This window comes from Plecotus auritus (genome assembly GCF_963455305.1).
Source record: "Plecotus auritus genome assembly, chromosome: 3".
NCBI lineage: Eukaryota > Metazoa > Chordata > Mammalia > Chiroptera > Vespertilionidae > Plecotus > Plecotus auritus.
Genome location: NC_137772.1, coordinates 163,286,760 through 163,303,243, shown reverse-complemented (window position 1 = coordinate 163,303,243; position 16,484 = coordinate 163,286,760). Strand labels below are relative to the sequence as shown.

General features: G+C 36.9%; 1 protein-coding gene across 1 annotated transcript in view; it reads left to right on the top strand.

Moving 5' to 3' along the window:
* TBK1 (TANK binding kinase 1) overlaps window positions 1-16,484 on the top strand; it is a 47,177-nt gene that overhangs the window by 18,796 nt on the left and 11,897 nt on the right. The window contains exons 7-13 of the mRNA XM_080662479.1: window positions 1,817-1,927; window positions 6,755-6,934; window positions 10,170-10,366; window positions 11,826-11,884; window positions 12,299-12,390; window positions 14,733-14,831; window positions 15,606-15,684. Of these exons, the coding sequence (XP_080518605.1) occupies window positions 1,817-1,927; window positions 6,755-6,934; window positions 10,170-10,366; window positions 11,826-11,884; window positions 12,299-12,390; window positions 14,733-14,831; window positions 15,606-15,684 (817 nt within the window). The remainder of the gene's footprint in view (window positions 1-1,816; window positions 1,928-6,754; window positions 6,935-10,169; window positions 10,367-11,825; window positions 11,885-12,298; window positions 12,391-14,732; window positions 14,832-15,605; window positions 15,685-16,484) is intronic.

Genomic DNA, 16,484 nt, shown 5'->3' with positions numbered 1-16,484 from the left:
ACTGATGCTGTCTTTTATAAGCAAACATGACTTCATAATTACAACGTAAAAATATAGTCTTTTACTTAATCTCATCTGAAAAATTTGAGGGAAAAACATTTTTCCTTTGGTTGACTTAGGAAGTAAAACCAATTCAGCTGATACAATGACTTTTGCTAAAACCTGGGTATCTGAATGTTTCCAGTAAAGACAACATGCATATTTGTAGGAAGAAGACATCTATTGCTATCCTGATGACTTTGGTATAGCATCATCTTGAGCCTGCATTATAGCAGTGCCCTTTTTAAATAAAAATCTCTTCATTAATGAAGGCTAAGAGTCCATTTGTGTTTTATCATTAAACATAAATTGTGCCTAACAGTTAATCATGCTTTTATTGTCAGAGATAGGTTTTAAAGAAATATCAACATTTCTTGCTGCCCCCAAAATGGATTAAATAAAACTGTGGTGTGGCACTCCCTAATAAAGAAAAAGTAAAACTCATAAGTAATTGGGAATACCTGATGATTTTGTTTGACTACCATGTGGACAGATACACTGTTAGAAGAATTTATTTCTTTATTTGTAAAGTATTTCAACTTTTTAGCAACACTCATGCTAATAAGCGTTCAGAGGTACTTGAAGTAGTAATAATGACTCTGCTAGTGAATGATGCATCTATGTCACATTATAGTAGTATTGGTCCCTTTGTATCTCATTTACATGTTATAAATGTGTTTATGGAGCTTACCAAAATTCATTAAGCTTTTTCAAGAATTTGTAAGCATTCCCTTAAGAATTCTACCATTCATTGTATTTCCTTCTCTTTTCTTGCATTAATCTCACATATCTCTACTTATTTGTCCACAGTCAGATCATTCTTATGTGAATGCAACTTATTTTTCACATTCATTTCCTTCTTTCCTGAAAAATCTCTTACGGCAGAAATCCTGACTGCATCTGCTAAGGAAGCAGCAAGCAGTCCAAATTAGTTGTGCTGGCTCTACTTAAAAAAATAAATAAATAAAAATGTTTTTTATTGATTTGAGAGAGAGAGAAACATGGATCTGTTGCCTCCTGTATGCACCCTGACCGGAGATCAAACCTACAACCTGGGACATCCAGCTCTTTCTTCAGTTCAACTTTATTTTTATCACCTTCATCAAGAATCAAATTAAATTTGACTTTTAGCCCGGCCAGTGGGGCTTGATCTCTAGTGAGGGATGTGCAGGAGGCAACCAATCAATATTCTCTCTCATCAGTATTTCTATCTCTCTATCCTTTCCCCTTCCTCTCTCTAAAATCAATAAAAATATATTTTTTAAAAAGACATAAAAAAATTAAATTTCACTTGTAATTTTGTATACATACATATTCCTATCTGTGCAAAGAATCTTTTGGGTACTGTGCTATGTATATCTTTTTTTTTACAGAATGCTGTTCTTTGTTCTGCAGGAATTTCATAGTCCAATTGACTGTGTTTTGGGTGATCTAGAAACATTCTGTAACATAACTTTTGTGTTTGCTCGATTTTTTCAGATAGAAAAATTAATATTTTTGTTGTGAACATCAAGATATTGTTACATGGCATTCTGAGATCCCAAATGAAAATTAGTTATGGCATATATAAAATAATCATACAACCACTATTCTACTTCAGTCAGTCAGATTTAAAGTATTTTGATTGTTTTATGGATCCTGTGAACTCAATCACAAAATTTCATCTAGTAGCTCATTATAGGTGCACCTGAGGGAAATACTATTGCAAAGCCCATTTATAGGCTATGGCTATGCAATAATGAACTGCTTATTTTATTCTGCTTTTATTCCTCCCTAGGTATAAAATAATTACTGGAAAGCCTTCTGGTGCAATATCTGGAGTACAGAAAGCAGAAAATGGACCAATTGACTGGAGTGGAGACATGCCTATTTCTTGTAGTCTTTCTCGGTGAGTATATCTCCTCTTTTGCAATTTGGTGTTTGGAATATTAATTAACTAAAATCACAAATACTTGAGTGTAGCTTATCGTTGTTGTTTGTTTTATTAGATGTTATTAAAGCATATGCTTTGATTTGTGATTTTTGTCTTTGTGGTGATATAAAAATTAATTACTAGTATAATGTATAAATAATTTTGCCAGACCTATGTGAGGACATAGGACATACATTTTTTAGATTGCTTGGAATTCTGTGCAATGTGGGAAACCAGGTTAGGACCTTGGTGTCTTTTGTACTGATTTCCATATTGGCAGATCACAAATAGTGGTATATAGATAGTATAACTAGAATTCTAAAAAAACAGGCACTCAAGAAGTTTAATATATCCCCATTTTTGAAGAGTATTTGTATTACTCAAAAGGTGAGAAGTAATAGTTTTCAACTTCCATCATTTCAAATGTTCATATGGGTTTAATTTAGCAGCAGAACTAAAAATATAGATATTCTCAGATATGAATTCTTTTACCACAAAGAAAGATTTAAAGTAAAATAAATTAAAAGTAGATGCCCTGGCCGGTTTGGGTCAGTGGTAAGAGCATGTCAATCAATGTGTCTCTCTCGCATCAATGTTTCTCTCTGTGTGTCTCCTCCTCTCTTCCATTCTCTCTAAAAATGAATGGAAAAAATATCTTCAGGTAAGAATTAACAACAACAAAAAAGTAGAGAGTAAATAATTTTAGGTTTTACTCTGGAAATAAAGCCAAGACACTCATCAATATGTAGAATTTGTGATTAGTGAATTAACTGCCATTTTTCCTGAGTGTGTTAATTGTATATTCCACAAGTGAACACACACATGATTTACTGACCTATTATAATTTGTGGGTTCTTTTTGTATTACTTTTAACATATAAATATGTATATGTATATTTATATAGCATAAGCTAATAAAATATTACCTCTCATTTATGATCCCTTCAATTTGCTCAGATCTGCTTTTATCTGCTTTCTCCTTCCCTCCAGCAGGCTCTTTCCTGAGAGCCACAGGAAGGCTGCTCACATACCCAGACTCACATTCTCACAGCTTTGATTTCTGTGAAAACTCATTTAAACCAACGGTTTCATTGCCAAAATCATTTCTGAAAACCGCTGTTTTGACAGTTTTATTTTTGCATTGTTTTTAAGTTTCTAAAATAAAATTATATCATGCAACTAGAATTACTAAGAGAAATTCATTTTATTGGAGAGAAGAAATTTAATATTTATATAATGACTTGTGTTAAATTTTGATTTATAAAATACTCATTTTGGTAATCTCAGGCAAAACATAAAATTTAAAGTAGTCAGGAAATGAATATTTTCTGTGTAATAATTGTATTGCTGAAACCCAGAATCAATAATTTGACAATCTACACTATGGATTGCATATTTTAGGAGGATAACAGGACTTATCTATCAAATCAGTCTTCAGCACCAAGTTACACATTCTTTAATAAAAATTGCTTAGGTACCGGAAAGCATATGATCTTTTTTTTGATTAATCCTCACCTGAGGATATTTTCCATTGATTTTTTAGAGAAAGTGAAAGGGAAGGGGAGATGTAGAGGGGGACACATCGATTGGTTGCCTCCCGCATGCACCCAGACTGGGCCGGGTATCCAGCCTGCAACTGAGGTACATGCCTTTGACTGGAATCGAACCCACAACCCTTCAGTCCACGGGCTGACGTTCTATTCACTGAGTCAAACTGGCTAGGGCTTTTTTTTTTCTTTAAATATATTTTTATTGATTTTTTTAGAAAGAGAGGAATAGATAGAAACATTGATCGGCTGCCTCCTGCATGCCCCCTACTGAACCCCACCACTTGGATATATGCCCTGACGTAATTGAAACAGTGACCTCTTGGTTCATGGGTCAAGGCTCAACCATTGAGCCACACCAGTCAGATAATCTTTTTTCTTTTAATAGTAAGGATATTAAGTATTACTAATTAGCAATGAAAATGACTACCAAAAATGTAATGACTGCAAAAATAGATAACCATCCTGCCCTAGCTGATTTGCTCAGTGATTAGAGCATCAGCCTGTGGACTGAAGAATTAGGGTTCGATTCCAATCAAGGGGATATGCCTCGGTTGCAGGCTCGATTCCCCATACACAGCCTCCCCCACCCTCCACCCCCTGGGGGTACATGCAGGAGACAACCAATGGATATGTCTCACATCAATGTTTCTTTTCTCCCTCCCTCCCTACTACCCTTCCACTCTCTATAAAAATCAATGGAAAAAAATATTCTCAGGTGAGGATGAACTAAAATAGAATAAAATAAGCATTCCTTTTAAAAAAAAGATAACCATCCTCTTTCTTATATTTATTAGTCAAGATTGAATAGCAAGTGAGAAAAACCTAATTCAACTGGTTTAAGTGGAAAGAAAATAGATTGACTTTGTAATTAAAGGTTCACATGTATATGTGACTCAAAGCTCAGCTAAATCCTCAGACTCAGGCTCTATCAAGACTTGGTCCCTTTGCCTAACCGGTTTGGCTCAGTGGATAGAGTGTCGGCCTGTGGACTGAAGGGTCCCAGGTTCGATTCCGGTCAGGGGCATGTACCTTGGTTGCGGGTACCTCCCCAGTGGGGGGTGTGCAGAAGGCAGCTGATCGATGTTTCTCTCTCATCAGTGTTTCTCTCTATCCCTCTCCCTCTCTGTAAAAAATCAATAAAAAAATATTTTAAAAAAAAGACTTGGTCCCTTCAAATCGCTCAGATCTGCTTTTATCTGCTTTCTCCTTCCCTTCAGTAGGCTCTTTCCTGAGAGCCACAGGAAGACTGCTCACATTCCCAGACTCACATTCTCACAGCTTTGAAAACTCGGTGGGGAAAAAAGATTTTCTTTACCAGTAGTTTTAGCAAAGATTTTTGGCGTTGATTCACATTTAACTAACTTATATTCTACCACCTAACCACCTCCAACTAATCATAACCCAACCTGGCTTTTTTTTTTTTTTTTTTTTTCCCAAAGAGGAGGGGAGAGGGAGAAATAGAAACATCAATGATGAGAGAGAATCATTGATTGGCTGCCTCCTGCACGCCCCCTACTGGGGATCGAGCCTGCAACCCGGGCATGTGCCCTTGACTGGAATGGAACCTGGGACCCTTCAGTCCGCAGGCCGATACTCTATCCACTGAGCCTAACCAGCTAAGGCCAAACCTGGCTTTTATACCCATCTATGCACAGGGAATAGAGTTAGAGAATAGAGAGGTGTAGATTCTCTTACAAAAGGAGGGAATATACATATCTGTTAGGCAAAAATTTTAAATGTTCACTACATATTTTGAAAATAGTTCACAGACAAGGCCTGTTACATAGTCAAGAATATATTTTTAAGACTATTTGAAATTCCATAATTGAGAATCTGTTTAAGCATATTTTATAATTCAGAGAAAGAGTAACGTCCTTCTGTTCATTTTAAAAAATACACTTTAAGTTATTAGTCAGAAGTTATTTGTAATTGAATTGGCACTAATTGATTGCTAGATGATTATAGTAATTTTACTGCCTAAATAAGTGTCAATGTAAGAAACTAATTTGAGCCAAACTGATCACATATGCTGAGGAGCAGGATCTCAGATGCTCTGGAGAATGGCAGCTTTCCAGCTTATTTTATACACTGGAATCAAAGGGGAAGACCTCAGGAAGGTGCATGAAATCCATTGGTGAGAGATTAAGGAAGTGGGAGAAAGCATAGCAGAGAAATCTCTAGGACTGGATAAAAGACAAAATGGAGAAACATACTTCCTTTACACTTATGGGTACAGGATATTTAATAGTTAACATTTACAGCATGTGGAGATGGTATGCAGGGAACAAAATAACAATGAGGGGGTCTGGTTCTCTGGTGCCTTAGTGGCTTCAAGAGTAGGAAAACAAAATTACTCTGACATTTCAAAGGTATGTTATCCTAGATGCATAAGAACAATAAACAAAGTTCACTTAAGGTAAAGTTAACCTTTGCTATGGAAGCTATAGGCCTGGGACGTGACTACCCGCTATGATTTTCCCAGTTAGAAATTTGTGGTCAGGCCATCCTGTGTGGTTATTTCTCTTGGTCCCTAAGCCTGCCAGGCCTGCCATGTGCCCCCACTGAGCCTGTCAGCTTTATTGCATAGCCCCTTTTTCATTCACAGAAGTATACTATAAAAGGCATATAAATTCAGCCTTAAAAATTATATATTGCAGTGCCGTATTAATAGGACATTAAGAAATAAAGAATGCCAGCCAGGCCAGTATGACTCAGTGGTTGACCAAGAGGTCACTAGTTTGATTCCCCATCAGGGCACATGCCCGGGTTTCAGGCTTGATCCCCACCAGGGGGTGTGCAGGAGGCAGCCAATCCATGTTGATGTTTCTCATGGATGTTTCTATCCCTTTCCCTTCCTCTCTTAAAAAAAAAAAAAATCAATAAAAAACAAAGGACATTTAAAACCCTGAAATTAAACAATTATCCTCATGATCACCTCATTCAAATCAATTGATTTCACCTGGATGGTTTTGTATATACAATGTTAGAATGTGTTTGGAAAAGTGAGGAAACTTGGGAATGAGAGAATCAAAGAAAATAACCAGTAAAAGATAAATTAACATAAAAATACCATAATCCCTGATTCATTGATGAGTATTAAACTAAGGTTACCTAGCTTTTTGAAAAGTTGGCAAATTTTTTAAAACTTTGATCTAGTCTAATAACAATTCCTTTGATTTGATAGTAAATATTACGATTTTGTACCTAGATAAAATACATATTCATTCTTCAAATTTTTTTTAATGCTATTTTAGGGGTCTTCAAGTTCTACTTACCCCTGTCCTGGCAAACATCCTTGAGGCTGATCAGGAAAAGTGTTGGGGTTTTGACCAGTTTTTTGCAGAAACTAGTGATATACTTCACCGGATGATAATTCATGTTTTCTCACTACAACAAATGACAGCTCATAAGATTTATATTCATAGCTATAATACGTAAGTATCGCTTTATGTTTTCTTCCTAGATGATAATGTTGTTATATAATAACTAGAGGCCCAGTGCATGAAATTCGTGCACGGGGGAGGGGTTCCCTCAGCCCAGCCTGCACCCTCTCCAATCTGGGACCCCTCGAGGGATGTCCTACTGCCCGTTTAGGCCCGATCCCAGGATCAGGCCTAAATGAGCAGTCAGACATCCCTATCACAATCCAGGAATGCTGCCTCCCAACTGCTCGCCTGCCTGCCTTCCTGATTGCCCTAACCGCTTCTGCCTGCCAGCCTGATCACCCCCTAACCACTCCCCTGCCAGCCTGATTGATGCCTAACTGCTCCCCTGCCAGCCTTATTGCCCCTAACTGCCTTCCCCTGCAGGCCTGGTCACCCCTAACTGCCCTCCCCTGCAGGCCTGGTCCCCCCCAACTGCTCTCTCCTGCAGGCCTGGTCACCCCCAACTGTTCTCCCCTGCAGGCCTGGGTCCCTCCCAACTGCCTTTCCCTGCAGGCCTGGTCGCCCCCAACTTCCCTCCTCTGCCGGCTTGGTCACCCCTAACTACCCTCCCCTGCTGGCTTGATCGCCCACAACTGCCCTCCCTTGCAGACCTGGTCCCTCCCAACTACCCTCCCTTGCTGGCCATCTTGTGGTGGCCATCTTGTGTCCACCTGGGGGCAGGATCTTTGACCACATGGGGGCAGCCATCTTGTGTGTTGGAGTGATGGTCAATCTGCATATTACTCTTTTATTAGATAGGATAGAAGCCTGGTGCATGGGTGGGGGCCAGCTGGTTTGCCCTGAAGGGTGTCCCAGATCAGGGTGGGGGTTCCCTTGGGGTGTGGGGCAGCCTGGGCGAGGGGCCTGTGGTGGTTTGCAGGCCGGCCATGCCCCCTTTGCAACTTAAGCGGAGACCCTGGTATCTGGGATTTATGTATCTTCTACAATTGAAACTTTGTAGCCTGGAGCAGAGCCAAGCCTTCTGCTTGCTCCCAGTTGAGGCGGCAGCCATTTCTGTTGGGATTTATGTATCTTCTATAATTGAAACTTTGTAGTCTTAAGCAGAGGCCTGGGCCGGCCAGGGCTGCAGAAGCTTGGCTTCCTCCATCACCGTGGGCAACCCTAGCCTCCTGCTCTTTCCAGCTCCGTGGCCGCTGCCATTTCTGCTTGGGTTTATGTATCTTCTATCATTGAAACTTTGTAACCTTGAGTGGAGGCCTAGGCTGGCAAGGGCAGGCAGAAAGCTTGGCTTCCTCCTTTGCTGGGGAAACCCAAGCCTCCCTCCTGCTCTCTGTGGCCATTGCCATCTTGGTTGGGTTTATGTGCATATTCGCTCCTGATTGGCTGGTGGGCGTGGCTGGTGGCTGTAGCGGAGTGATGGTTAATTTGCATATTACTCTTTTATTATATAGGATCTTCATAAATTAGGAGAAAAAATAGAAAAGATACCTCAGCTTCACCAGAGGCACCCACTTCCCACTTAGAGAATAACATTTAAGTGCTTATTAAATTCCTTTTGGAATAAAAGGACTCATTTTCTAAGATTTATAGTAAATTAACTTGGTCTTAAACTGCAAGTTTTACAAGAATATTTTTGTTTCTATGTCTTCTCTCAAATTATATAATCCCATAACCATAAATAGCACCTACCAATAAATAGGCCAGGTTTCATTAAAGTATTGTCCTGTCATATAAAAAATATTAAAACACATGTCTTAAATATAGTTAGTGTAGTTATTGTTTGTATATGTGGCACAAAACCTTTATTGGGTGCTGGAGAAATAATTTGTTTTACCATGTCATAAAAAAATCTGTGTGATAAAACTGCACATAAGTAAATGCACACACACTTGCATGTAACACTGGGGAAATCTGAGTAAGATAGTTGGATCAGCATCAACAGTATCGATATCCTGGTTGTATTGTACTATATTTTATGCAAGATGTTACCATTGGTAGAAACTGGGTGAAGGGCATATATGTAGCATCTCTCTCTATTATTTCCTACAACTACATATAAATCACCAGTGATCTCCATATAATTTTTTAAGTGAAGGGGAAAAAATTGCACCCATTTTATATGCCTTGGTTTTTGTTTTGATGAGACTCAAATAGCAGTTTTAATGTCTCATAAAACTCAAAAAGAGACTTTTACTGGTAATTTATTAAGAAATAACATTAATTAGATAAAATATTTTAGATATTAATATCTATGTCTAATATAAGCATATTAAATAATATTAATATAACATTAGATTAAAGTATAATATGCACCTTTGTTTTGGTACTTAATAGCCTGAATAAAGTATTATAGTTAGGTGTTGGCCACTATTTCATTTTAAAAATCTATTTGAGCATCTAAAAAGCTCAACCAAGCCCAGTCAGCGTGGCTCAGTGGTTGAGCGTTGACCTATGAACCAGGAGATCATAGTTCGATTTCTGATCAGGGCACCTGCCTGGAGTTGTGGGCTTGATCCCCAATGTGGGGTGTGTGGAGGCAGCAGATCAATGATTCTCTCTCATCATTGATGTTTCTATCTCTCTCTCCCTCTCCCTTCCTCTCTGAAATCAATAAAAATGTTCATACACACACACACACACTCACCCAAGCCTGAGCCAAATCTTAGCAAAGGCGTGTGGGGGAGACAAATCATGACATTGCTGCTGAAACGTTTCTTTGATTTCATGAATCTGTTTTGGGAGAATCTAGCTTTTTCCCAAAAAATTTTGAAAATACCTGGTTTTATTAATTGAGTTAAATATTATGTAGTGATGTTGTAAATACTATTCTCAGTTCTTTATATATTAGTCCTCACAACAAATTTGTGAAGTGGGTCCTATTATTCCCATTTTACACATGAGGAAACCGAGCACAGAGAAGTAACTGAAAGTAACTCAGCAAATAAATGGAATAACTGGAATTCGAACTCCGTCTGATTTCAGAGCCATTGCTCTTAAACTCTGCTATGTTGGCTCCTTATTATTCAATATTAAGAACCCTGTGTATTGTGCATACCCAGTATATTTATGCAAACAGAAATATTTTAGAATTGCTGTGTAGACAGTTTAGATGAAATGGTTAGTTTAACAGACTTTGTAGTGTTCACATCAACAAATCAGGGTTTCTGTGGACTGGTCCTGATCTGAAGTACCACTAGAAATGGATGTACTCAGTCTTTTTAAAAAAGACTTCACCTCTCTTTTTATCTCAGTTATGTTGTCTTTTTGGATTTTTCTCACACAGTGCTACTGTATTTCATGAACTGGTGTATAAACAAACCAAAATTATTTCTGCAAATCAAGAACTTATATATGAAGGACGCCGCTTAGTTCTAGAACCTGGAAGACTAGTACAGCATTTCCCTAAAACTACTGAGGAAAATCCTATCTTTGTAATAAGCCGGGAACCTCTGAGTACCATAGGATTGATATATGAAAAAAGTAAGTTGGGATTTTTCTTGTTCTTACTAGCCATTAAAAAAACCCAACACTGGCCCTGACTGGTTGCTCAGTGGTTAGAGCAGTGGTCGGCAAACTCATTAGTCAACAGAGCCAAATATCAACCGTACAACAATTGAAATTTCTTTTGAGAGCCAAATTTTTAAAACTTAAACTTCTTCTAACGCCACTTCTTCAAAATGGACTCGCCCAGGCTGTGGTATTTTGTGGAAGAGCCACACTCAAGGGGCCAAAGAGCTGCAGGTGGCTCGCGAGCCACAGTTTGCCGACCACTGGGTTAGAGCATCAGCCTTCACACCAGAAGGTCGCAGGTTTGATTCCTGTTCAAGGGCACCTACCTGGGTAACAGGTTCATCCCCCACCCCAGTCAGAGCTTATGTAGGAGGCAACCAGTTGAAGTGTCTCACATAGATGTTTCTCCCTCTCTCTTTCTCCCCCTCTTCCCTTCCACTCTCTCTGAAAAAAAAGAAAAATCAATGGAAAAATATCCTCAGGTTAGGATTAACAAAACAAACAAAAAAACCTGTAAAAATGATTATCTTCATAAAGTTGATTGATTATGACATTATTGTAGACCTTTCATAAACATTAAAATTTTGTAAATTAGTTGAACAAAATTAGTAAAATTTAAAAGCCTTGTAGGTAATACAATTTGATATTAAATATTTTGTTTCATAAAGTGGTAAAATAATTGGTCATAGTTTCACTGTAGCTTTCTGCTTTCAGTATTTTACTCATATTCAAAATAACCTTTTGTACCATAAATTTCAGCAAATATTTCTTGTGCCCAGTGTGAATGGGACATTTTGCCAGGCTTTAGCGTCTAAGAAAAATTAGATCTGCATTTTGGAGTCTTTTAAATTATTAACTGTTGAAAAAAAAAATAAACTATCCAGATTTTTACATTTCTATTTGGATTTTGGGATTTTATTTCAACTTAGAGGCATTGAGCTTGTTGTGTTGGAATATATTTAAGAAAAAAATGAAATTCCTTAGAAATATTGTAGGTAATTTGTTACAGGATGAGCAGCATTGTTTCAAGTGTTGTTGTTGTTCTTTTAAATGTTTTTATGATTTTTATTTTTTTTAGGGATAGAGAGGGAGGGAGAGAGAGAGGGAGACATTGATCTGCTGCCTCTTGCATGCCCCCTACTGGGGATCGAGCCCAAAACCTGGACTTGTGCCCTGACTTGGAATTGAACCTGCCACCACTTGGTTCATGGGAGGATACTCAACCATTGAGCCACACCAGCCAGGCTGTTGTTATTTTTTAACCAGGGAAAGAACATTATAGTTTGTCACTATGTTTAATTTAATTTGTTTAATTTAATTTAATTTAATTTAATTTTAATGTTGAAGTTAGAGGTTACTATATAAAGGATACAATAATTTACTCAAAATTCCCTATTTCTGATTTTAACTGTTTTACTTAATGTTTCAGTTTCCCTCCCTAAAGTACATCCACGTTATGACTTAGATGGAGATGCTAGCATGGCTAAGGTTAGTATTTAATTAAATTACTATATAAACATCTGAGTTCAAATTATCTTATCAATAGTGGAAGCAATAAAATGTATTGTGTCTTTATATATGCCTATTTGATTTAGGAAATCATTCACTTAAATTGTTATCCATTGCAAATTATTTTGTGTTCTTTCTTTTTGACTTTATAGTCTTTTTTTTAATTCACAGAAAACTTTCTCCATGGAGGCAGTGCATGTTTAATATTATCATAACATTAAGGATGAAATGTTCATTGCAGTTATATCTATCCTTAGCTTTTAGAAATTGGTATTCAATTGTGTTTTTAATTAACCTGATAAAAATATATGTTTGAAAATTTTTATGTAAAAGGTTTCCTTACCCTGTACCATAGTTAGCACCAAATAATAACATTTTGCATTTCTTCTTTAGGCAATTACAGGAGTTGTGTGTTATGCCTGTAGAATTGCCGGTACCTTGCTGCTTTATCAGGAATTGATGCGAAAGGGGATACGATGGTTGATGTAAGTAACAAGTGGAAATTTAAAAATTGATCTTCACATAGACCTCACTAAATAACTGGTAACCACCCCATCTCTTCAGACTAGGTTGGGTCAGCTGCTTGATTTTATTATAATATTTTGTTTCACATTTAGTTTATGAAACACTTAGCAGCTATTTTATTCATTTGATTTTTATAATAACCATGTGAGACAGGACATTAATATCTGAGTTTGAAAACTTATACCACATTTACGATGTGATGGCAAATGAATTTCTTTTCTGAGGACCTTAACTTGGCTGTCATTTTATTGTCTTGGAAGGCTTAGTCATCGTCGTAATCCAGTACAACCTATACTTTCCAGGGTTTTTGTCCTCAGAATCTCCCTCTATTTCCTGCCTTTTTCCTAAGTAAAGTATACACTCAGCTTTAAAAAAAAACACCAGCGTTATTGAAATATAATTCACATGCTATAAAATGTACCCATTTTTTAAAATGTGCAATTCAGTGATTGTTTTTACACATTCAGAGTTGTGCAATCATCACCCCTAATTTTTATCACCCCAAAAAGAAACCTGCACCCATTCACTCCCCACTTTTGTTATAACCTCCTAGCCCTAGGCAACCACTAGTATACTTTCTGTTGTTGTAGATTTACCTGTTCTAGACATTTTATAAATGAAAGCATACGCTATGAGCACACACTCACCTTGACAAGCAATTTAAAAGCTAATTTTTGTTTTTTACTAAGTCACTTAATATAATTATTCTGGGTCAGAATATTGATCATCTAGTTCAGTATGTTGTCCCTAAAAGTGATGCTAGGAAATGTTTTGAAAATGACCTTTTTTAACTTTTCATGATTTGTAGATATCATCTTTGCTTCTGATAGAAATGGGGAATAAATGGTGTCTTTTAAGAATCATAACTAGTTCTATACAACATCATTTGAAGTTTTTGAATTTTATACACCCACAGTAATGGCCTCATGTTCTCTGGGCTCCTAGTGTTCTTCAGCTTAAATGCTTGTAACAGCTTCTGTGTGCCCACCTCATACCTAGCCTTCCCTTCTTGCAAAAACATGTATGAAGCATGTCATTGTTCTTGTTCTGCTGCTGCTTCTAAGGAGAAAAAGGGCTCTTTTTTCCCCTTTTACTTTATGTTTAATCCAAAATGTATGCTTATAATATTTTTTTATGTGTTCATAAGCCTGTGTTTTTCTCTTTTCATTAAGAAGCCTCTTTGATTTTACTAAATAGTTTCTGGAGAAATCTAAGTGTTGACTCCATTTGTCTTCACAGTATTGTTCCTAACAGCTCTCATTTCTCTTGCTGTTGTTACCTACCCTAATCACTGCTCCCTGCAGCTTTTATTCCTTTCACTTTTGAGATTTTAGTTTATTAAATCATGAGAAAATAGTTTTTAATGTAGACCACTGTTGGTAAACTTCTTTTCCAGTTAGTAAGGTCTCTTTGTTTTTATTTTGTTTTTATAACCTTTAAACATGTAAATACTATTCTTAGCAAAAACAAGCGTCAGGTCTTAGTTTGTTGACCCTTGATGTAAACCAAACGCCCTTCAATTATATTATTTACTACTAGTAGCCCATCACGCGATGTCGCGTGCAGTAGGCTGGGAACCGCAGTGCACCTCCGGGAGCCGCGCTGCTTCTATGGGAGCCAGGAGCCAGGCAGCTTCCATGGGAGGCGGAAGCGAGCGTGGGCGCCGGGAGGGAGCCCCGCTGTTTCCATGGGAGACAGGCCCGCCGTCTCCTTTCCGTGCCTGCGCTCTGCCGCGGAGGCTGTGGGCCAGCCCCCCTGTCCCTAGAGACCCTCCGTGGCCGGGGCATCTCAGCGGCAGCCCCTCCACCCCCCAGGACTGGGGGACTCCAGTGAGGCTGAGGGGACTGGGTGCTGCCATCTTGTGGCTATGGGCGCCGCCATCTTTGTGACGGAGTGATGGTTAATTTGCATATTACCCTTTTATTAGATAGGATGTCATGTTGCTTCTTGAGAGGTTATCTTGATTTAAAATAGAAATCGAACAGCAGTCTACTATGAGTAGTAAAAATTCTGGTAGTATAAAATGTAATGCTTCAGCTTATTTCTTTTTATTGTAGATTAGTTTTTATTTTTAATCTATTAATGCTTCGGATTTCTAAATTGTTAACCTAATATGTAGTAATGGTTTATGCCCTAGATATGTATAAGAGTCACAGAAATGCTTTTAATATTAAAAAGTGAATTGGCTCTCATAATATATCAAGACTTAAGAAATTTGAACAGAAGAACAGCAGTGTAATTAGTGGTAGGCAAGAGAAAACAAATAATTCCTTAGATATACTAATGAAAATATTTTTTTTAGAGAATTAGTTAAAGATGATTATAATGAAACTGTCCACAAAAAGACAGAAGTTGTGATCACATTGGAATTCTGCCTCAGAAGCATTCAAAGTATGAAAGTGTGAGTAGGTTATTTCCTTAACTAATAGTTGTTAAAATGTTAAATATTGTTACATTTCTATTTAATTTGTTTAATTATCCTTGACACATATTGCATGCTATGCAAATGTTTGTATTAAGGCACAACCTTAGTTTAAGTTTCTACCTCACAATGGCAGAAAAATATCCAGTTGTCTCAGTAAGAAATGAACACCATCTCTGTTAGCATTTCTCATTCCCTTTGTTAGGGAAAAGGTAACCTGAGCCAGAAACATCTCATGTTATACCTTGCAAAGCAGATGCTCTGAATAGGAAAATAAAAAACCTGTAATCAACAAAGGAAATAGGAAGAGGTATTCTAGAACTGTTTGTAGTATTTTTAGAATTTGGGGTTTACTTTGCTAAACTTATCCCTGAGAATGTCTTTTGAAACAGAATATTTTAAATTGTCCTCTTCCTAAGCTATACTATTTGTACTGCATAGGAAATATAATTAGTGAAATCAGAATTTACTACTGACCACTATTAATTTTGGCATAAGACTATATGAAATTAAGTTATCTTATATTTTATCTCTTAACTTGCAAATTTATAAGTAGAAGTATATAAAATTTCTTCTTTACCAAGACATCAAGTTTTCTTGAAATCTATTGCTTAGTAGACTTTGTATTCAGAATTTTATTCTTAAATTATGATGATAATAAGAACTCAAATGTAATTTATAAAAAATCTTTTTAGATTAAATCTGTATATTCATTATACTCATTTAATTTTTCCATACTTGGTTTTCACACAGATATGAAAAGTTGTTGAAAACCAACCTAGAAGCAACAGACTTAGATGAAATTTCAGACATACACACCAAATTGTTGAGAGTAAGTATTTACAAAATGGAAACAGTCATAGGCTCATAATCAATTTCTTTGCTGGTAAGAATAGATCTAAACTTTGCCAGAGAGATGATGTACCTAAAGGATACCTAAAGTATTCTTTTCCTATTTTTAGGAACTATTTATAATATTTAAATACCCTTTCTGCCATGCAATTCTTTACGGTGTTTCCAAATGCCTGCTTTGCTTTAAGCCCATTTCTCTCTCCCTTTCTTCCTGTCTCTCTTTAAAATTGATAATGTTCTTATGTTGCTGCTATGGCAGTTAAAGCAAGCTCATAAATGTAATTTAACAAACAGAGTGCTTAAACTTGCTTAGAATTACATGCAAGTTAGGAAAATATCAGATTTTTTTCTAAAATAAAAAGTAAGGAAAGAAAGATTTAAGTTCCTAAAGGCAGGGAATCATTTCTATGCCTAAAGAAATTAGGACAAAAGTCTCTCTTCTACTGAAAAATACAGTAGCATTTCAGGTAGTTTCTTGATCTCTTATTACAATGTGTTGTAAAAGAACTGATTACTAATCCCAGGATTGCCCCTATTTACCTAGCTATTCCTGCCTGCTGACTTAAGCAAGGCCTTTAATTCTTTGCTTCCTTATTTTCTTTTTCTTTAAAATAAGCAGTTTCTTATCCTGTTGTGCCAGTTAAATGAGATAAATAAAAATGCTATACTCCTGCAGACTTTTAGCATTTGAAGTATTCTTTCATGAAATGGATGTTAAAAAGGAAAAAGAACTTGATACAGTACCCCTTTTCTCTTTTCCAGCTTAGGCTGATTTTTAGT